At 46.4% G+C, this 22,431-nt stretch overlaps 1 protein-coding gene across 1 annotated transcript in view; it reads left to right on the forward strand.

Annotated features, from left to right (window-relative positions):
* Nucleotides 1–22,431, forward strand: part of dnajc4 (DnaJ (Hsp40) homolog, subfamily C, member 4) — a 227,446-nt gene that overhangs the window by 48,262 nt on the left and 156,753 nt on the right. The window contains exon 2 of the mRNA XM_073031176.1: nt 16,174–16,382. Within this exon, the coding sequence (XP_072887277.1) occupies nt 16,174–16,382 (209 nt within the window). The remainder of the gene's footprint in view (nt 1–16,173; nt 16,383–22,431) is intronic.

The raw sequence follows: 22,431 nt of genomic DNA on the forward strand, positions 1-22,431 counted from the left end.
GTACAGTCGAGGACCAGCGCAGTCCGAGGACAGCCCACAAGTGTCGCCACGCGTCTGGCGCCAATTTAGCGTGCCCACGACTTACTAACCCTAACCTGTATATCTTTGCCAAGCGGGAGGAAACTGGAGCACCCGGCGGAAACCGGCATTAACAAACTCCGACAAGCTCCGGCGGCGGGATTTGAACGCCGGTCTTTCAGCAGCAAAGCATTACGCTAACCCGTTCTGCCCCAGCCCGCCTCCGGAGGTGAAAACTAACCCAAACTCATAACAAGACAATTGCCGCGGCCATGGGGCTGTTATACCTGCATGACGCACCCTCAGCTCCAGTGAAATGAGTCAAATTCCTTATTTTGACCCTTCATTAGCGATTAACAAACGTACAATCTTCTAGCGATTTTAAGTGGTCAGCTGAAGATATGACCTCCATAGATCCTGAGACACAAACTGTCACAAAATGAGCAAGAATACACTAGTGGTGTTCCACAGGGGTTGGTCTTAGGACCGATTCTTCTTACGTTATATATCAGTGATTTGGGTGATGGAATTGATGGCTTTGTTGAAGATAGGTGGAGGGGCAGGTAGTTTTGAGGAAGTAGAGAGGCTTCAGAAGGACATAAATAGATTAGAAGAATGGGCAAAGAAATGGCAGATGGAATACAGTGTCAGGAAGTCATGCCATTTGGTAGAAGAAATAAAAGGGTAGACTATTTTCTAAATCGAGAGGTATCTGAGGGGACTTGGGACTTGGGAGTCCTCGTGCAGAGTTCCCTAAAGGTTAACTTGCAGGTTGAGTCTGTGGTGAGGAAGGCAAATTTATTATTTAGCATTCATTTCAAGACGACTCGAATATAAAAGCAAGGATGTAATGTTGAAACTTTATAAGGTACCGGTGAGGCTTCATTTTGAGTATTGTGAGCGGTTTTGGGCCCCTTTAAGAAAGGATGTGCTGAAACTGGAGAGGGTTCAGAGGAGGTGCACGAAAATGGTTCCAGGATTGAACGGCTTGTTATATGAAGAGCGTTTGATGGCTCTGGCCCTGTATTCACTTGAATCCAGAAGAATGAGGGGTGACCTCATTGAAACGTTTTGAATGATTAAGGTCCTTGATAGAGTGGATGTGAAGATGTTTTCCTGTGATGGGAGAGTCTAGCACCAGAGGACATGGCCTCAGAATAGAGGGGCGACCTTTTAGAACGGAGATGAGGAGGAATTTCTTTAGCCAGAGAGAGGTGACTCTGTGGAATTCGTTGCCATAGGCGGCTGTGGAGGCCAAGGTTGATAGGTTCTTGATTATTCATGGAGGGATACGGGGAGAAGGCAGGAGATCCGGGCTGAGAGGCAAAATGGATCAGCCATGATGAAATGGCAGAGTAGACTTGATGGGCCAAATAGCCTAAGCTCCTATATCTTGTGGTCTTCTGGTCTGATATGTAATTTATTCCCTTCGCTTTTACCACGCCTCCCAATCATGGACTAGCTCCCAATCAATGCACCGCACTGCTCCTATATACAAAGCAGATAGAGAACAGATCTATGGCTTCAACGCTTCACCTGACTTTTAAATCATGTGTAGGTTGCCCCATTTAACTACAGAATATCTACAAAGGTTTTCAAAGGTAGTCAAACATGTAGCCATATACAACTCTGAAAATTGTCTTCTCCAGATAGCCACATTTCAGAGTTGCATATCAATACAATGCACTGTATCTGTGAGCACTGTCTGTGCGACGTGGATTTTATTTTGGCTTTTGCACATTGGTTGGGCTGTTGTTTGAAATCAGCACAGTGAGGTGGTGGGGTGGAGAAAGTTAAAAGACCACGCATTTCTTTCATTGGAGGTCGGCACTGTCGCATTCTTAGAAGCATGGCAGCCAGTTGCTGTGCTGTGGGCATCCACCAACGCTTGGCAGCAGAGCATCTATCACGCCAGTTTGGTTGATGGGTACTTGGCAACGATTCAGGGTTGTTCTTAGAAATATTAGCCATAAGATCTTGCAAGTCCTTCTTCCCTCTTTTTCCATCCCCCATTCTGGCTCCCCCTCACCTCGTGTCATCTACCACCTGCCAACTTGCACTCCTTCCCTTCCTCCTTCCTCCCTATTCTGACCTCTCTTCCCCTTCCTCTCCAGTCCTGATGGAGGGTCTCGGCCTGGAGCGTCGACTGTTCATCCCCCTGCCTGGCCTGCCGAGCTCCCCCCAGCATTTTGGGCGCGTTGCTTTGGATTTCCAAGCGTCTGCGCTCAATCTCTTGTGCTCAACCCTGTCCCTTCCTGAGAGTCACAACTCCCTCTGTGTGGAGACTCTGCGAAGTGGTTCATAGATGCATGTGACTTGCTTCCCTTTATCTGATCTTGCCCCACCTCTAGAGGGAGCTAGTGCCCTCCGAGAGATTGTGTGAACTGGCCTGATAAGAGACTAGAGTGACTAGGATGAGCTGGAACTCCGGAGGGGGGGTTTTGAGAGAATTAAAAACTCTCTGAAAGAAAGTTCAGAATTGATAATTATCATTATCTTTCTCAATATACCGCAAGTAATTTCAAGTTCAAGTTCATTCAGGTCAAGTCTGTTGTCATTTAACTATATAAATGTATACCATCAAATGAGACAATGTTTCTCAGGACCAGGGTGTAAAGCACAGTGGTATACATAATGCACACATTAATTTAGGAAAGTAAGATTTAAATCTACAACTGAATTACGCGTAAGTAAACAAAGAGCATAAATTAGATATTGTAAGGTATGGTACCGATTAACCGGTGACACTTTGAATGTGATGCGGCAGGGAGTTCAGAAGCCTCCAAACCCTACGACAAGGTTGTGATCCTCTTGGAGGTTCCCGATCTCCACTTTACTAACATTTCAGCATTCCAAATATAAAGTTCTCGTCCGAGTTTACAAATCCATCCGAGGCCTCTCCCCTCTCCATACTTGTCAACCTCCCCGAGGTATTTCTGCCTCTTCAATTCTGGTCTGTCGCTCATCTCAAAGTTAAATATGATCAAGTTATGTGCTCTCAGTGGCCACTTTATTAGGTAAATACGCTCACTACTGCAAAGATCTAATCGGCCAATCACGTGGCAGCAGCTCAATGCGTCAAAGCACGCCGACGTGGTCAAGAGGTTCATTTGTTGCTCAGACCAAATGGGGGAAGAAATACAATAAAAATGAGTTTGACCGTGAAATGATTGTCGGTGCCAAACGGGTGGTTTGAGTATCTCAGAAACTGCTGATCTTCGGGGATCTTCACTCACAACGGTCTCAGAGTTTACAGAAAATGGTGCGAAAAACAAAAAAAAAGCATCCGTTGAGAGGCAGTTCTGAGGATGAAAACGCCTTGTTAATGGGAGAGGTCGGAGGAGAACGGCCGGACTGGTTCAAGCTGACAGGAAGGCGACAGTAACTCGAATAACCACACGTTACAACAGTGCTGTGCAGAAGTGTATCTCTGAACACAACACGTTGAACCTTGCAGTGGATGAGCTACAGCTGCAGAAGACCACCTAATAAAGTGCCCCCTGAATGTAAATGTCACCAAATACTACCCTGAGATTAACTTTCTGCCAACATTTACAGCACAACACTAGAATCAATCAAAAACTATGCGCAAATGTTCAAAAGACGACAAATTGTGCACATAAAAAATAAATAATACTGAGAACGTGAGCAGTGGAGTCTTTGAAAGTGAGTCGGTAGGAACCAGTGCAGCGTTAAGGTGAGTGAAGTTACCCACTGTGGTTCAGGAGCCTGATAACTGCTCGAGAAGAGAGCGTGGCCTGGGTGGTCCTGAAGAAGCGTCACGTCCCGAAACAGTGACTGTTCCTTCGTTCCCATGGACGCTCCCTAACCCTGCTGAGCCTCGCCAGCATTTTGAGTTTGTTGCTGCAGATTTCCAGCATCGGCAGACTTGCCTGAGTTTATGATGGGCTGGACGGTGGGGGTCCTCGATGATGGACGCTGCTTTCTTGTGGCAGCACTCCTTGCCGATGTGCTCAACGGTGGCTTGAGTACATCTCTGGCCCGAGTAGCCCTCCCAGCTGTTTCTGCACCCACCGACTCAGGTGTTCCTGTGAGGTAAATTCTGGGATTCATTTAGAAACACAGAAAACCTACAGCACAATACAGGCCCTTCAGCCCACACTGCTGTGCTGAACATGTGCTCTCTTTAGAAATTACCTCAAGTTACCAATAGCCCTCTATTTTTCTAACCTCCGTGTACCTATCCAGGAGTCTCTTAAAAGACCCTATCGTATCCACCTCCACCACCGTCGCTGGCAGCCAATTCCACGCACTCACCACTCTCTGAGTAAAAAACTTACCCCTGACATCTCCTCTTGTGGCAACCATTTCAGCCCTGGGAATGAGAGGGCACAGTTTTAAGGTGCTTGGAAGTAGGTACAGAGGTAAGTTTTTCACTCAGAGAGTGGTGAGTGCGTGGAATGGGCTTCCTGCGACGGTGGTGGAGGCGGTAATGATAGAGTCTTTTAAGAGACTTTTGGATAGATAAATGGAGCTTAGAAAAATAGAGGACTATGGGTAACCCTAGTAATTTCTAAGGTAGGGACATGTTCGGCACAACTTTGTGGGCTGAAGGGCCTGTATTGTACTGTAGGTTTTCTGTTTCTATGTTTAATGTTAGTCATTTCAGCCCTGGGAAAAAGCCTCTGACTATCCACACGATCAATTCCTCTCATCATCTTATACACCTCTATCAGGTCACCTCTCATCCTCTGTCGCTCCAAGGAAAAAAGGCCGAGTTCACTCAACCTATTCTCATAAGGCATGCTCCCCAATCCAGGCAACATCCTTGTAAATCTCCTCTGCAGCCTTTCTATAGTTTCCGCATCCTTCCTGTAGTGAGGCGACCAGAACTGAGCACAGTACTCCAAGTGGGGTCTGACCAGGGTCCTATATAGCTGCAACATTACCTCTCGGCTCTTAAACTCAATCCCACGGTTGATGAAGGCCAATACACCATGCGCCTTCTTAACCACAGAGTGAACCAGCACAGCAGCTTTGAGTGTCCTATGGACTTGGACCCCAAGATCCCTCTGGTCCTCCACACTGCCAAGAGTCTTACCATTAATAATTCTGCCATCATGTTTGACCTACCAGAGTAAACCACCACACACTTACCTGGGTTGAACTCCACCTGCCAATTCTCAGCCCAGTTTTTGCATCCTATCGATGTCCCGCTGTAACCTCTGACAGCCCTCCACACTATCCACAACACCCGCAACCTTTGTGTCATCAGTGAATTTACTAACCCATCCCGTCTAGGTCATTAAAAAAAATTAGCTAAAGGGCTCTGTGCCTAAAATAGCCCAATCCTGATGAAGGGTCTCGGCCTGAAACATGGACTGTATACTCTTCTCCTTAGATGCTGCCGGGCCTGCTGAGACCCTCCAGCATTCTGCATGCGTTGCTTTGGATTTCCAGCACCTGTACATTCCCTCTTGTTTGCGACAGCCCTTGGAAACATTCCCTTTTTGGCGGAGCTGATCTGCTATCTCCTCGCCTGGTTCACGGTCACATTTTCTTCAGTAATTCCGTGAGCCCTAATGCTTTACAAATAGGAGTTGTTATCTCAAAGTCCACACTCTGCCCTGCCGGAAAATCAGATTAAAAAACAAAGGCCAATTTTATAGGGGAGTGGAGGAGGGAATTAAAAATCTCTGGAATTCACTTCAAATCCCTCGGGCGATTTGAAGTATTCCAGGAGATAACCGGCTGTTGCCTCTGTGTGAATGAATACATTTGTTTTCCCATATTAAACAAATAGGGACCCGCAAGGCAGCAACGTATACCCAGCCTGAGATTACTTCATCTGGTGCGTATCGGGAAGACGCTGTGTCTGATGGAGACCTAGGGGGTTTAACAGTGCCGTGGTCACGATCAGCCAAAGTTATTACTATTGCGCAGAAATCAGGAGAGAAGAATTATGCCATCGTGGGTGGGTTTGCCCCCACAAGTAGCGGTGGTCAGCGCGACAGTACCCGCGACCGCAGGGTTCAGTCCCCACCGCTGCCCGTAAGGAGTTTGTACATTGTCTCCCCGTGACTGCGTGAGCTCCGGTTTCCTCCCGCAGTCCGGAGACATACCGGTTGGTCATTGTAAACCGTCCCGTGGTGGTCAGGCGGGGGTTAAGTCGGGGGATTGCTGGGCGCCGCGGCTCAAAGGCCGGATTCTGCGCTGTGTCTCAACCAATCAGCTGGTCAATCAATCCGTAAATAAATCAATAAAGAAATAAAGGCCATCTTTCCACTTTGAGATTGTTTAATGTCATTTCCAACACACAAGTGCAAAGGAGAGGCAAAATTATGTTACTCTGGATATGATGCAGCACAGAAAAAAAACACAATAAATATAAATGCGTAAGACATAGAGTGATTGTATTGTACATAAAGTGATACTGGGTACAGAAGTGTCTGTGTATTAGAAGACTCGGACAGGAAATGGTAAAGTAGTGGTGGTCGGGGGTGGGGGTGTTGGTCAGCCTTACTGCTTGGGGAAGGTACCGTACCTATTTCTGAGTCTGGTGGTCCCGGCGCAGATGCTACGTAACCCCCTCCCTGATGGGAGTGGGACGAAACAGCCCCACTCCCATTGTCCCTCCCCATGCACTTGAGCGATTCCACCCAGATGCGTGTACGCAGGGGAGTCTCTTTCTGTTTTGCCCGCCCGTGACTTTGAAATGAACATTTCACAATATCTTTTATCAGAGCTCTTTTTGATCCACCCAAACAGTGAAATCAGATCGTGACTTGTGATTATGTTCCAGAGATGCAGCCCTAGATTAGTCCCCAGCACATTGTTAAATACACTTGATTGGATCGTTAGCAGACAGGGAGATTGGTCCCAGGTCCCGCACCTGAATAAATTACACAAATAGCAGATGCTGAATAACAATCATTTGCTCCAGCGGCCCGTGTCTGCATGAGTGCCGTGGAAAAATGAAAAACGATATTCCGGAGTGATTTCAAGGGATAGTAACTTTAAATTCCTGGGTGTCACTATGTCAGAGGGGCCTGTCCTAGACCCATCATATAAACGTAATTGCAAAGAAAGCACGACAGCGCCTCTTCTTCCTCTATTTCATCAAAAACTTTGACAAATTTTGATGCAGCGTGTATAAACTGGCTGCATCACAGCCTGGCATGGGATCACCAGTGCCCTTGAACGGAAAATCCCACAGAAGGTAGTGGATTCGGCCCAGTCCATCACGGGTAAAGCCCTCCCAACCATTGAGCACATCGACATGAAACGCTGTCGCAGGAAAGCAGCATCCATCATCAGAGATCCCCACCACCCAGGCCGTGCTCTCTTCTCCAGAGACCCCCACCACCCAGGCCGTGCTCTCTTCTCCAGAGACCCCCACCACCCAGGCCGTGCTCTCTTCTCCAGAGACCCCCACCACCCAGGCCGTGCTCTCTCCTCGCTGCTGCCATCAGGTAGAAGGTACAAGAGCCTCAGGACTCGCACCACCAGATTCAAGAACAGCTACTACCCCTCAATGAAAGAAGATAACTACGCTCATCTCTTGATTTCATCTCTTGAAATCTTTCCACAACAAATGATCTCACTTTAAGGCCTCTTTATCTCATTATCTCTTGTTCTCGTTATCCATCTTGGGTACTAGGACCCAGGACATTTTCAAGGAGCGGTGTCTCAGAAAGGTAGTGTCCACTATTAAGAACTTACAGCATCCAGGGCATGCCCTTTTCTCATTGTTACCATCAGGTAGGAGATACAGAAGCCTGAAGGTACACACTCAGCAATTCAGGAACAGCTTCTTCCCCTCTGCCTTCCGATTCCTAAATGGACATTGAACCCTTGGACACTACCTCACTTTTTAAATATATGTTAATATATCCAGGACAAGAGGGCATGACTTCAGGACTGAAGGATGGCCATTTAGAATAGAGATGTGGAGAAATTACTTCAGTCAGAAGGTGGTAAATCTGTGGAATTCATTGCCACGGGTGGCTGTGGAGGCCAAGTCATTGGATACATTAAGGCAGAGATAGATAGGTTCTTGATTAGCCAGGGCATCAAAGGGTCTGGGGAGAAGACAGGGGAGTGGGGATGACTGGAAGAATTGGATTAGCCATGAATGACTGGCAGGGCAGACTCGATGGGCCGAATGGCGTACTTCTGCTCCTATATCTTATAGTCTTATATTATTTCTGTTTTTTGCACGGTTTTTAATCTATTCAATATATGTATACTGTAATAATTACTTATTTATTTAATATTTTTATTATTATTATTTTATTTTGTTTTTATTCTTCTTTATTATGTATTGCATTGAACTGTTGCTGCTAAGTTAACAAATTTCATTCACATGCCGGTGATAATAAACCTGATTCTGATTATTGCCATTTATTTATATTTTGCATTTGCACAGTTTGTCGTCTTCTGCACTCTGGCTGATCTTTCACTGATCCTGTTTACAGTTACTATTCTATAGATTTGCTGAGGATGCCCGCAGGGAAATGAAACACAGGGTTGTATGTGGTGATATATGTGTACTCTGATAGTAAAATTTACTTTGAACTTTGAAGGTAGCAGAGTAATCTGAAAAAGCAATCCTGCTGGTTGTCGATTGGGACGCTGGTACATCCCCGGCGCCCTGCGTTCAATTCTTGCCACTATTATACGACTAAGCGGGTTTCCTCCGCGTGCCCGCCGCTTTCCTCCCACACGCTGAAGAGGAGCGGGCTGGAGGGTTAATTGGTCACATGGGTGTGACTGGATGGCTTGGGCTCGTTGGGCCGGAAAGGGCCTGTTAATGTGCTGTGTCTCTAAATAAATAAAATATAAATAATGATTAGCTTTATTTGTCACATGTGCATCGAAACTTCGAAAAGTGAAGAGCTTCGCTGGCATCGAGCCAGATCAGCGAGGAAGTCGCCTGGCTTCTGGTGTCAACCTAACAGGCCCACAACTTACTAACCCTAACCCGTTCCCTTTGGAATGTGGGAGGAAATCAGAGCACCCGAGCGAAACCCACGCGGTCAAGGGGAGAAATTGCGGACTACGTCACCAAAGACACTCGCAAGTTTCTACAGGTGTGCCGTGGAGAGCGTTCAAACTGGCTGCATCACCGTCTGGTATGGGGGAGGAGGTGGCGGCGACTGTACAGGATCGAAGTAAGCTGCAGACAGTTGTAAAATCAGTCGGCTCCGTCATGGGTACTAGTCTCCCCAGCATCCTGCTGCATGGTGGTGTAGTGGTAAGCACGGCCCTTTACAGTATGGACGCCCATACAGTACGTAGACACGCCCAGCCCTGCGACACCAGGCAAGGCCATTTGGTTTATTGGTCATTACAGAATGTCTCTCTGGTGCTTCCCCCTTCTCCCTTCCCCTTTTCCCAACCATGATTCCCCTTTCCCTTCCCCTTTTCCCAACCATGATTCCCCTCTCCCTGCCCCCTTCCCACTCTCAGTCCACATTAGCGACCCATATCAGAATCAGGTTTATCATATATATAGAGTGTAGGAGAATGAGGGGAGAAGTCTATATATATATAGAGAGAGAAGTCCCTTTTTACCCTTTTATATTTACTGTGTTTTTATGTTTATTGGGTTATTTTTCCATGCCACATTGGATCCGGAGTAACAAACATTTGGTTCCCCTTTACACCCGTGTGCGGAAGGACGACAATAACTATTTTTGAATCTTGAACGATCGGCACTTCCAGTTTGGTTACTTGACCCGCCAAGTTCCCCCAGCAGTTTGATTTTTTTTTGCTCCAGATTACTGCCTCTGCCATCTCCTGAATCCATTCTGTTTCAAGTTCTGTGCGTGGACGGAGGCAGAGATTCAAGTATATCGGAATCAGAATCCAAATCGGGTTTAATATCACCGGCAAATGTTGTGAAATTTGCTGACTTTGCATCAGCAATACAACACAGTACATAATAATAGAGAAAAAAAGCTGTGTATTATAGAAAGTGTATATATATGTGTGTGTGTGTGTGTGTGTGTGTGTGTGTGTGTGTGTGTGTGTCTGTGTGTGTGTGTGTGTGTGTCTGTATATCTGTGTGGGGACGGGGTTTGTATGCTGGAGGTGGGAAGAACAACCGGAAGACAGCAGAAGAGAGCCAGGAGGAACGCAGCCATGGTTGCCATCAATACCACCACTACTACATATACATTGTCCCACCTGCAATGGAGCTTGAGGGTCCAGGATAGGACTGTATAGTCATCAAAGATCTCACCGTTAAAGGAGTGGATGTCGTCATCGGATTTCGATAGACAACCGAAGAAGAAGAGAAGAAGAAGATAGTTAAATAAGTAGTGCAAAAATAGAAATAAAAAAGTAGTGTTCATGGGTTCAGTGTCCATTCAGAAATCGGATGGCAGAGGGGAAGAAGCTATTCCTGAATCATTGAGTGTGTGTCTTCAGGCTTCTGTACCTCCTTCCTGATGGCAGAGGGGAAGAAGCTGTTCCTGAATCGTTGAGTGTGTGTCTTCAGGCTTCTGTACCTCCTTCCTGACGGTAGCAATGAGAAGAGGGCATGTCCTGGATGATGGGGTCCTTAAAAATGGACGTTGCCTTTCAGAGGCACCGCTCCTTGAAGATGTCCTGGATACGACGGAGGCTGGTGCCCGTGATGGAGCTGACTGAGTTTACAACTCTCTGCAGCTCACTTCGATCCTGTGCAGTAGCCCCCACCCCACATACTAGACGGTGAGGCAGTCAGGTGTATGCTTGAATGGAGGGGTAAAGGGACTTGTTTTGCTGTTGTTTGTTGTGTCTTCAGTGTCCTGTCTGTTCCTCTTCTCACTACTTCTGTCAGAGGGGAAGTACAGGAGCCCAATGATGCATACTCAGTGTTCTAGGAAAGGCTTCTTCCCCTCTACCACCAGATTTCGGAACAGACAATGAACACTACCTCACTATTTTTGCACTACTTGCTTTTTATATATCTATTTCTTGTTGTAATTTATGGTATATTTTATGTATTGAACAGCGCTGCTGTGACGAGAGGCTTAGGCGAGGATCCAAGTGCTGAAGTATCCGAGACTAGATTTGAGGCACGATTTTGAGACTGAGACGAGAACAGGGTTCTTGATTAGACGCTAAACGAGAATCCCGATGAGATAGAACGCAGTCGCTGACTGGACCGAAGTCGAGCTGGCGACGGAGCACCGAGCCTCTGCTGAGAAGCTCTTTAAATATCCAAGTCTTGGTGCCGAAACATGGCCGCCAATTAGCGGAGCGGGCCTGAATCTTTAAAGGGACTGCGCCACTTAGCCGTACTCCAGAAGAGCGGAGCATCTAAAGCCCCGGACGGACACTGGCGTGGACGGGTGTAAACCGTAACAACTCCTGTGGTGGAGCCAGCAATAACAAACCTGATTCTGGTTGTTCTGCCTAGCACTGTGAGTGTGCTAGAATGTGAGGTGACACTTGTAAGCCCAGGTGAGGGTTGTTAGACGGCACGTGAGGAATAACTATGAGTCTCAAAGGAGGGAAAAACTGCAAGGTCCTCGCTGATTTTTGGGAACCCATGGAGAATTTGGGATGGTCTCAAAAACTTCGAGTGCATGCATTATAGGAAGGAAGTGGAAAATCTGCTCTGTCCCGTGCAGGTGGACACTTCCATTTAATCCTGGATAATGGACTAAGTTTGTGCAGCTTCAGAGCTGTGTGTCAGACATGGCTACAAGCAGCACTGGGGCCCCACAGGGGACTGTATTCGCTCCCTTCCTGTTTACCCTTCCTGTAAACCTTGGACTTTAGATACAACACTGAGTCATGCAGTCTGCAGAAATTCTCTGATGACTCAGCAATAGTTGGGTGTATAAAGGGAAAATGGGAAGATGACTACAGGGCCCTGGTGGAGGACTTTGTCAAATGGCTGTGTACAAGAAGTGCCAGAGTCGCCTCTTCTTCCTGAGGAGACTGAGGCCCTTCGGAGTGTGCAGGCCTCTCCTTCACATGTTCTACCGGTCTGGTGTCACCAGTACAGTCTTCTGTGCGGTGGTGAGCTGGGGCAATGGCATCAACACGGGCGATGCCAACAGGCTCAATAAACTGATTAGAAAGACTGGCTCTGTTATAGGAGTCAAACTGGAGGCCGTGGTAGAACAAAGGACCCTATGGAAAATCCTGGCAATTCTGGACAATGTTTCTCACCCTCTGCGTGCCTCCTTGGCTGAACAGAGGAGCACTTTCAGTAATAGACCGAGATAACTGCGCTGCTCCAAAGACGTCATTCTTACCCTCGGCCAATAGGCTCTATAATGAGTCAACCTATAGCCGGGGAGGTGATGAACACCCCCCCCCCCCCCCCCACGCACACATTAGATTGCTTGAGGTAACTTATTTTTTATTCTTTCTTACTTCTCTTCTAATATTTGTATACCTGTGCACTCGTAATGCTACTGTGACATTGCAATTTCCTTTGGGATCAATAAAGTATCTACTTATCTATTAATTATAATAAGAAATATGTATGAAAAAAACACAAATAGGTAGTCAAAGAGAGCAAAAGTAGTGTTCCTGGGTTCATGGACTGATGGTGGAGGGGGAGAAGTTTGAGTGTGGGCCTTCAGGCTCCTGCAATTAGGATGTAAGCAGGAAGGCTTTATAAAGGCCTTGGTCAATCCACACTTGGTGAGCAGTTTTGTGCCCCTTATCTAAGAGATGTGCTGGCATTGGAGAGGATCCAGAGGAGGTTCACGAGAAGGATTCCGGGAATGAAAGGATTGACGTTTGAGAGGCATTTGATGCCTCTGACCCTATACTCACTGGAGTTTAGAAGACTAAGGGGGGGATCTCACTAAAAGTTGCTGAATTTTGAAAGGCCTAGGTAGTGGGCGTGGAGAGGATGATTCCTGGGGTGGGCGAGTCTAGGACCAGAGGGCACATGACCAGAATAGAGGAATGTCCATTTAGAAAAGAGATGAGAAGGAATTTCTTTAGCCAGAGGGTGGGGAATCTATGGAAATCATTGCCACAGATGGTTGTGGATGGCATGTCATTGGGTGTATTTAAAGCAGTTCTTGGTTAGCAGGGGTGTCAAAGGTCACGGGGAAAAGGCAGGCGAATGGGGTTGAGAGGGAATGGAGCTGACTCGATGGGCTGAGTGGCCTAATTCTGCTCCTGTGCCTTATAGTCTTATGGTCAGTCTTTGGGTGTGTGTTAAATAGGTTACTACGTACTGCTGGCTGAACTTGCACAATGCAGATCCACTGTCGAACCCGGCAAAAATAAGATCCGGCTCCTTCCAAGGAGCTTGCTGTCCTCCAGTGTGCCAGAGTGCTTACTGGATTTTGGCTCGGGCGCAGCTTTGCTTTCCATCCCTCGGGGGTTCAGTGAGGCACCAATAACCTTCTGCATTTTCGGAAATTTTTGCAGCTGGTACGTCGAAACGGGAAAGAAGCATTTCCATTGTTTTGACATATTAAGTGTTGAACATAATGTTTATGAGCCAGCAATGGAGTGATTGATGTGACGGATAAGTTTTTTTTGGATTTAATGTTCTGTCAGTCATTGTGTGAGGGCTCCAACTGTGTGTAAATAAAAAGGAATTTTAATTTGAGGACTGAGAGACTTTGAGCACTTGCAGATTGGTGCCATACCCTGTTGTAGAAACGACCAGCCTGTGCTTGCTTTTACAATATTCGATGCTAAAAAATTTCCTTTGCTTACCATAGTCTTATCCTTATCTTTGCAACCTCCTCCAGTCTACAGACCTCTGAGATATTGGTTCTCCTCCAATTCTGGCCTCCTGGTTTGTCTCAGACTGCCGTTGTAGCTGATGTCTTCAAATGCTGCAGCTCTCTGGCTGTCTGGAAGGTTCGCCTCTCTGTCCTAATCTCTTCGCAGATGTTGTACAAGACGTTGGTGAGGCCTAATTTGGAGTATTGTGTGCATTTTTGGTCACCTACCTACAGGAAAGATGTAAACAAGCTTGAAAGAGTGCAGAGAAAATTGCCGGGCCTGGAGGACCTGAGTTATAAGGAAAGATTAAATAGGTTAGGGCTGTCTTTTTTAGAATGTAGAAGATTGAGAGGAGATTTGGCAGAGGTGTTCAAAATTATGAGGGGTATAGATAGGGTAAATGCAAGCGGGCTTTTTCCACTGAGGTTGGGTGGGATGACAACTAGAGGTCATGGGTTAAGGGTGAAAGGTGAGAAGGAGGGACATGAGGGTAAAATTCTTCACTCAGAGAGTGGTGAGAGGGTGGGAACGAGCTGCCAGCACAAGTGGTGCATACGAGCTCGACTTCAACGTTTAAGGGAAGTTCGGATAGGTACATGGATGGTAGGGGTATGGAGGCCTATGGTCGATGGGAGTAGGCTGTTCAAATGTTTTTGTAGCATGGACTAGATGGGCTGAAGGGTCTGTTTCTGTGCTGTACTCTTCTATGATTATGTTCACACAGGAGGCCTCAGATGCTGTAACCTGGAACAAAGCATACATCTTTGACCAAGATTTTGGTCATGTCTCCTAATAATCCCTTCTTGTGATTAGATGTCAAACACTCCCGCTAGTTTTCTATAAAAAAGTGATCAATATAGCATATTTCTCCCAGCACATCTGGTGGATGGGGGGTGGGGGGTGGGGTGGAGCTCTACAACGGTAGTTAAAACTGCCCAAATCATCACAAGGCGATTTGGCGTTTCACCTAAAACATGCGTAAATTTCCACAGGTATACAGTGGATGATATTCTAACTTTCTAACTTCATCACCTTCTGGTATTGGGCAGCTGCTGCACAGGATTGAAATAAGCTGCAGAGAGATGTAAACTTAGTCAGCTCCACCAGAATCAGGTTTATTATCACCGACATGTGTTGTGAAGTTTTTTAATAATATAGAAAGAAAGGCAATAAGAAAGTAAATCCATTAAAGTAAATATGTCTGTTAAATAGTTAGATTAGAGATAGTGCAAGACAGAAATAATATACAAGAAAAAAGTGAGATAGTGTTCATGGGTTCAATGTCCATTCAGAAATGGCATGGCAGAGGGGAAGAAGCTGTTCCTGAAACATTGAATGTGTGCCTTCAGGCTTCTGGACCTCCTCCCTGACAGTGGGATTGAGTTTAGGAGCCGAGAGGTAATGTCGCAGCTATATAGGGCCCTGGTCAGACCCCACTTGGAGTACTGTGCTCAGTTCTGGTTGCCTCACTACAGGAAGGATGTGGAAACCATAGAAAGGGTGCAGAGGAGATTTACAAGGATGTTGCCTGGATTGGGGAGCATGCCTTATGAGAATAGGTTGAGTGAACTTGGCCTTTTCTCCTTGGAGTGGCAGAGGATGAGAGGTGACCTGATAGAGGTGTATAAGATGATGAGAGGCTTTGATCATGTGGATAGTCAGAGGCCTTTTCCCAGGGCTGAAATGGCTAGCATGAGAGGGCACAGTTTTAAGGTGCTTGAAAGTAGGTACAGAGGAGATGTCAGGGGTAAGTTTTTCACAGAGAAAGTGGTGAGTGTGTGGAATGGGCTGCTGGTGACAGTGGTGGAGGTGGATACGATAGGGACTTTTAAGAGACTGCTGGATAGGTACATGGGAGCTTAGAAAAATAGAGGGCTGTGGGTAACCCTAGGTCATTTCTAAGGTAAGGACATGTTCGGCACAGCTTTGTGGGCCGAAGGGCCTGTATTGTGCAGTAAGTTTTCTATGTTTCTATGTAACAATAAAAAGAAGGCACAACCTGGGTGATCGGAGTCCTTAATATATCAGACGTTGCCTTTCTGAGGCAGCGCTCCTTGAAGATGTCTTGATACTACGGAGGCTAGTGCCCAGGACGGGGCTGATCAATTTTACAACTTTCTGGATCTCCTTTCGGTCCTGTGCAGTAGCCCTCACCACCTCTCCACCCATACCAGCACTGGCCTCCATATGTATGTCGGTGAGCCAGGTTAATGGGTGGAAGTGTCGATCACCTGACGGCTCGGGGGGAAGTAACGGTCTGATGGGATTACTTTTATGTTTATAATTATTGTGTTTGTTATGCTTATTGTGCTTTTCATTCTCTATCAGATCCAAAGTAACAATCGCTTCGTTCTCCTTTACACTCGTGTACTGAAGAACGGCAGTGAACAACCTTGAATCTTGAGTTGGCTGTTTTTATCTTGGATTTCTAGCAGCTCCTGGGACTTTCTGTGTTGAATTCATTGTGTGAAATATCCTCCCTCCACCCTGCAGCTCCATCCGGACATCGACCTGTCCAACCCCAACCTGCACGCCCAGTTCATACGGCTGAACGAAGCGTACAGCGTGCTGAGCAAGCACAGCAGCCGCGCGGAGTACGACACAAAGCTGAGGGTGCAGCGACGTGCCCCCTTTGGAGAACCACTCGATCCGTGGGCGCACGGCAGCAAGGACGACCACGTCAACCCAACCTCAAGCTACGGGTAAGATGCCTAATTATCATGGTTCAAACTTCACCGTCCTCTGGGCAAGACTGTTGGTAGGGCGGGTGACATATATACTTGTTGTCTCCAAACGCCAGCTCACTTACACTCAGGTATAGGGGCTACCTAATAAAGTGTTTTCTGTATGTTCACGGTCTTCTGCCGCTGTAGCCCGTCCACCCCAAGGTTGGACGTGGTGTGCGTTCAGAGATGCTCTTCTGCACTCCGCTGTTGTAACAGGTGGATTTGAGTTACTGTCGACTTCCTTCAGCTTGAACCAGTCTGACCTCTCTCTCATTAACAGGGCTTTTTTTGCCCACAAAACTGGATAGTTTTGTTTCTCGCACCATTCTCTGTAAACTCTGGAGAAAACCCCGGGAGATCAGCAGATATTCAAACCATCCCATCTGCCACCAACAATCATTCCACGGTCAAAGTCATTCAGATCACGTTTCTTCCCCCATTCTGATGCGTGGTCTGAGCAACAATAGACTATAGGTGCAGGAGTAGGCCATTCGGCCCTTCGAGCCAGCACCGCCATTCAATGTGATCATGGCTGATCATCCACAATCAGTACCCCGTTCCTGCCCTCTCCCCATATCCCTTGACTCCGCTATCTTTAAGAGCTCTATCTAACTCTTTCTTGAAAGCATCCAGAGAATTGGCCTCCACTGCCTTCTGAGGCAGAGCATTCCATAGATCCACAACTCTCTGGGTGAAAATGTTTTTCCTGAACTCCGTTCTAAATGGCCTACCCCTTATTCTTAAATTGTGGCCTCTGGTTCTGGACTCCCCCAACATCGGGAACATGTTTCCTGCCTCTAGCGTGTCCAATCCCTTAATAATCTTATATGTTTCAATCAGATCCCCCTCATCCTTCTAAATTCCAGTGTATACAAGCCCAGTCGCTCCAATCTTTCAACATATGACAGTCTCGCCATTCTGGGAATTAACCTGGTGAACCTACGCTGCACTCCCTCAATAGCAAGAATGTCCTTCCTCAAATTTGGAGACCAAAACTGCACACAATACTCCAGGTGTGGTCTCATCAAGGCACTGTACAGCTGCAGAAGGACCTCTTTGCTCCTATACTCAACTCCTCCTTGTTATGAAGGCCAACATGCCATTCACTTTCTTCACTGCCTGCTGTACCTGCATGCTTACTTTCAGTGACTGATGTACAAGAACACCTAGATCTTATTGTAGTTCCCCTTTTCCTAACTTGACACCATTCAGATAGTAATCTCCTTCCTGTTCTTGCCACCAAAGTGGATAACCTCACATTTATCCACATGAACCTGCATCTGCCATGCATCTGCCCACTCACCCAACCTGTCCAGGTCACCCTGTATTCTCCTAACATCCTCCTCATATTTCACACCGCCATCCAGCTTTGTGTCATCTGCTAATGTTACTGAACCTCTTGACCACGTCGGCATGCTTTTATGCATTGAATTGCTGCTACACGATTGGCTGATTAGATAGTTGCATTAACCAGCAGGTGTACCTAATAAAGCAGCCACTGAGTGGCACTGACTGGCTCTAAAGTCCAAATTTAACTGCTTGAAGAAGGATGGGAGAGTCTAGGACCAGAGGACACAGTCTCTGAATAGAAGAACGACCCTTTAGAACAGTGATTAGGAGGAATTTCTTTATCGAGAGAAGGGTGACTCTGTGGAATTCACAGTTTTAAGGTGCTTGGAAGTAGGTACAGAGGAGATGTCAAGGGTGAGTTTTTTATGCAGAGAGTGGTGAGTGCGTGGAATGGGCTGCCAGCGACGGTGGTGGAGGTGGATACGATAGGGTCTTTTAAGAGACTCCTGGATAGGTACGTGGAGTTTAAACAAATAGAGGGCTATGGGTAACCCTAGGTAATTTCTGAAGTAAATACATGTTCAGCACAGCATTGTGGGCTGAAGGGCCTGTATCGTGCTGTAGGTTTTCTATGTTTCTATAAGGAATAAAATGGATGATGTTGAAATTCAGCTACATATTGGCAAATATGATGTTGTGGCCATCTCTGAAACTTGGTTAAAGGATGGCTGCATTGGGAGCTGAACATCCAAGGATATACGGTGGATCGGAAAGATAGGTTAGAAGGCAGAAGGAGTGGTGTGGCTCTGTGTATAAGAAATAATGTTAAATCATTAGAAAGAGATGACATAGGATTGTAAGGTGTAGAGTCTCTATGTGTTGAGTTAAGAAATGGCAAGGGTAAAAGGACCCTAATGGCAGTTGCCTACAGGCCTCCAAACAGCAGCCAGGATGTGGATTACAAATTACAGCAGGAGATAGAAAAGGCGTGTCAGAAATGTCATGATAATCGTTGTGGATTTTAACATGTAAGTGGATTGGAAAAACCAGGTCAGACAAGAGAGAGAATTTGTAGAATGTCTAAGGGATGGCTTTTTCAGAACAGCTTGTTGTTGAGCCCACTAGGGGATCGGCTGTGCTGGATTGGGAGTTGTGCAATGATCTGGAGGTGATAAAACAGCTTAAGGTTAAGGAACCCTTCGGGTACAGTGATCACAATAGATCAAGTTCACATTGAAAGTTGAGAGGGAAAAAATAAAATCCAATCTGTCGGTATTTCAGTGGAATAAAGGGAATTACAATGGCATGGGAGGGGAACTGGCCGAAGTTAACTGGAAAGGGACATTTGCAGGAAGGACAGTAGAGCAGCAATGGCTGGAGTTTCTGCAAAAGATGAGGGAAGTGCAAGGCAGATATTTTCCAAATAAGAAGAAATTTTCAAAGGGAAGAAGGGCACTACCGTGGCTGACAAGTGAAGTCAGAGCCAAAGTAAAAGCAAAAGAGAGGGCATGCAATGAAGCCAGAGCTAGTGGGAAGATAGAGGATTGGGAAGTTTTTAAAAACTTGCAGAAGGAAACTACTTAGGAAGGAAAAGATGAATTACGAAAGGAAGCTGGTGACTAATATCAAATAAGATACTAAAAGCTTTTTTAAGTATATAAAGGGTAAAAGAGAGTGGAGGGTAGATATAGGACCAATACAAAATGACACTGGAGATATTGTAATGAGAGATGCAGAAACGGCAGAAGAACTGAATGCGTATTTTACATCGGTCTTCACAGTGGAAGATGTCTGCAGTATACTGGACATTCAAGAGTATCAGGGAAGTGAAGTTTGTGCAGTGAAAGTTACAACTGAGAAGGTGCCCGGGAAGCTTAATGGTCTGAGGGTGGATAAATCTCCTGGACCTGATGGAATTCACCCTTGGGTTCTGAAGAAGTAGCTGGAGAGATTGCGGAGACATTAATGATGATCTTTCAAGAATCGATAGATTCTAACATTGTACCAAATAACTGGAAAATTGCAAATGTAACTCCACCATTTAAGAAGGGTGGGAGGCAGCAGAAAGGAAACTGTTAGCCTGATATCAGTGGTGGGGAAGTTGTTGGAATCGATTGTTAGGGATGAGATTACGGAGTACCTGGAGGCACATGACAAGATAGGCCAAAGCCAGCATGGTTTCCTGAAAGGAAAATCCTGCCTGACAAACCTACTGCAATTCTTTGAGGAAATTACAAGCAGGATAGACAAAGGAGATGTAGTAGATGTGGTATACTTGGATTTTCAGAAGTCCTTTGACAAGGTGCCACACCTGAGGCTGCTTAGCAAGGTAAGAGCCCATGGAATTACAGGGAAGTTACTAGCATGGGTTGGAACATTGGCTGGTCGGCAGAAAACAGAGAGTGGGAATAAAAGGATCCTATTAAGGCTGGCTGCCGATTACCAGTGAATTCAACAGGGGTCAGTGTTGGGACCGCTGCTTTTTACGATGCATGTCAATGATTTGGACTGTGGTATTAATGGATTTGTGGCTAAATTTACCAATGATACAAAGATAGGTGGAGGAGCGGGAGCCTGCAGAGAGACTTAGATAGTTTAGGGGAATGGGCAAAGAAGTGGCAAATGAAATACAATGTTGGAAAGTGTATGGTCATGCACTTTGGTGGAAGAAATAAACGGGCAGACTATTATATAGATGGGGAGAGAATTCAAAATGCAGAGATGCAAAGGGACTTGGGAGTCCTTGTGCAGAATACCCTAAAGGTTAACCTCCAGGTTGAGTCAGTCGTGAAGAAGGTGAATGCAATGTTGACATTCATTTCTAGAGGTATAGAATATAAGAGTAAGGATATGATGTTGAGGCTCTATAAGGCACTCGTGAGACCACACTTGGAGTGTTGTGTGCAGTTTTGGACTCCTTACTTTAGAAAGGATATACTGACATTGGAGAGGGTTCAGAGAAGATTCACAAGAATGATTCCAGGAATGAAAGGGTTACCATATGAAGAACGTCTGGCAGCTGTTGGGCTGTATTCCCTGGAGTTCAGGAGAAGAAAGGGGGATCTCATAGAAACATTCCGATTGTTAAAAGGCCTGAACAGATTAGATATGGCAAAGTTATTTCCCATGGTAGGGGATTCTAGGACAAGAGAGCACGACTTCAGGATTGAAGGACGTCCTTTTAGTACTGAGATGTGGAGAAATTACTTTAGACAGAGGGTGGTGAATCAGTTGAATTTGTTGCCAATGAACAGCTGTTGGAGGCAAAGTCATTGGGTGCATTTAACGCAGAGATAGATAGGTTCTTGACTAGCCACGGCATCAAAGGGTATGGGGAGAAGGCAGGGAATGGGGATGACTGGAAGAATTGGATCAACCAATGACTGAATGGAGGAGCAGACTCGATGGACTGAATGGTCCACTTCTGCTCCTATATCTTATGGTCTTATGGAGTCCTTGGGGCCAAGGATTGGAGGCCCGGAGGTGGCCTGTCATGAGGTTGAAGTGCACGCGTGTGTGCGTGTGCATGTGTGAGAAAGGGCCTTGTTCTGCTCTTGTTATTTTTGCAGCTTGTATTGTTCTGACGAGCGTGCTGGGCGTGCTACGTTGGCACCAGGACACGAGCTGACGCTTGCAGCCTGCCCCCAGCACGTTCTTGGTCGTTGACACAGACGGCCCATTTCACTGTGTGTTTGGATGTACGCACGGTAACTAAATACGAATCTGAGTATCCCGCTCCCGTAAGGAGTGATTGTGGTGAAATGAAGAGGGATGCGAGGCGGTCAGAGCAGAACTTTAATGTAGATCAATGGGGTAGCATGTCCCATCCACCAAGCTAAATCAAGTGAAGCTGTTAACTACCTGCATCTTTAGACCATTTGCCCCCAACCCTGTCCACTTAACTATCTGCCACTTTGGAACATTTGTCCTCAGTCCTGTCCACGCTAACCACCTGCCTCTATAGACCATTTGCCCCCAACCCTGTCCACTTAACTATCTGCCACTTTGGAACATTTGTCCCCAGTCCTGTTCATGCTAATTTCCTGCCTCTTTAAACCATTTCCCCCAGTGCAGTCCACGCTAACCACCTGCCTCTTTAGACCATTTGACCCCAATCCTGTCCACGCTAACTACCTGCCTTTTTAGAACATTTTCCCCCAATCTTGTCCATGCTAACTATCTACCTCTTTAGAGCATTTGTCCCCAGTCCTTTTCATGCTAATTTCCTGCCTCTTTAAATCATTTCCCCCAGTGCAGTCCACGCTAACTACCTGCCTTTTTAGAAGATTTTCCCCCTATCTTGTCCATGCTAACTACCTGCCTCTTTAGAACATTTGCCCCCAGTCCTTTTCATGCTAATTTCCTGCCTCTTTAAACCATTTCCCCAGTGCAGTCCACGCTAACTATCTACCTCTTTAGACCATTTGTCCCCAGTCCTGTTCATGCTAACTACCTGCCTTTTTAGAACATTTTCCCCCAATCTTGTCCATGCTAACCAGCTGCCTCTTTAGACCATTTGACCCCAATCCTGTCCACGCTAACTACCTGCCTTTCTAGAAGATTTTCCCCCAATCTTGTCCATCTAACTACCTGCCTCTTTAGAACATTTGCCCCCCGTGCAGTCCACGCTAACTATCTGCCTCTTTAGACCATTTGCCCGCAACCCTGTTCACGCTAACCACCTGCCTCTATAGACCATTTGCTCCCAGTGCAGTCCACGCTAACCACCTGCCTC

This window comes from Hemitrygon akajei, chromosome 28, assembly GCF_048418815.1.
Source record: "Hemitrygon akajei chromosome 28, sHemAka1.3, whole genome shotgun sequence".
Lineage (NCBI taxonomy): Eukaryota > Metazoa > Chordata > Chondrichthyes > Myliobatiformes > Dasyatidae > Hemitrygon > Hemitrygon akajei.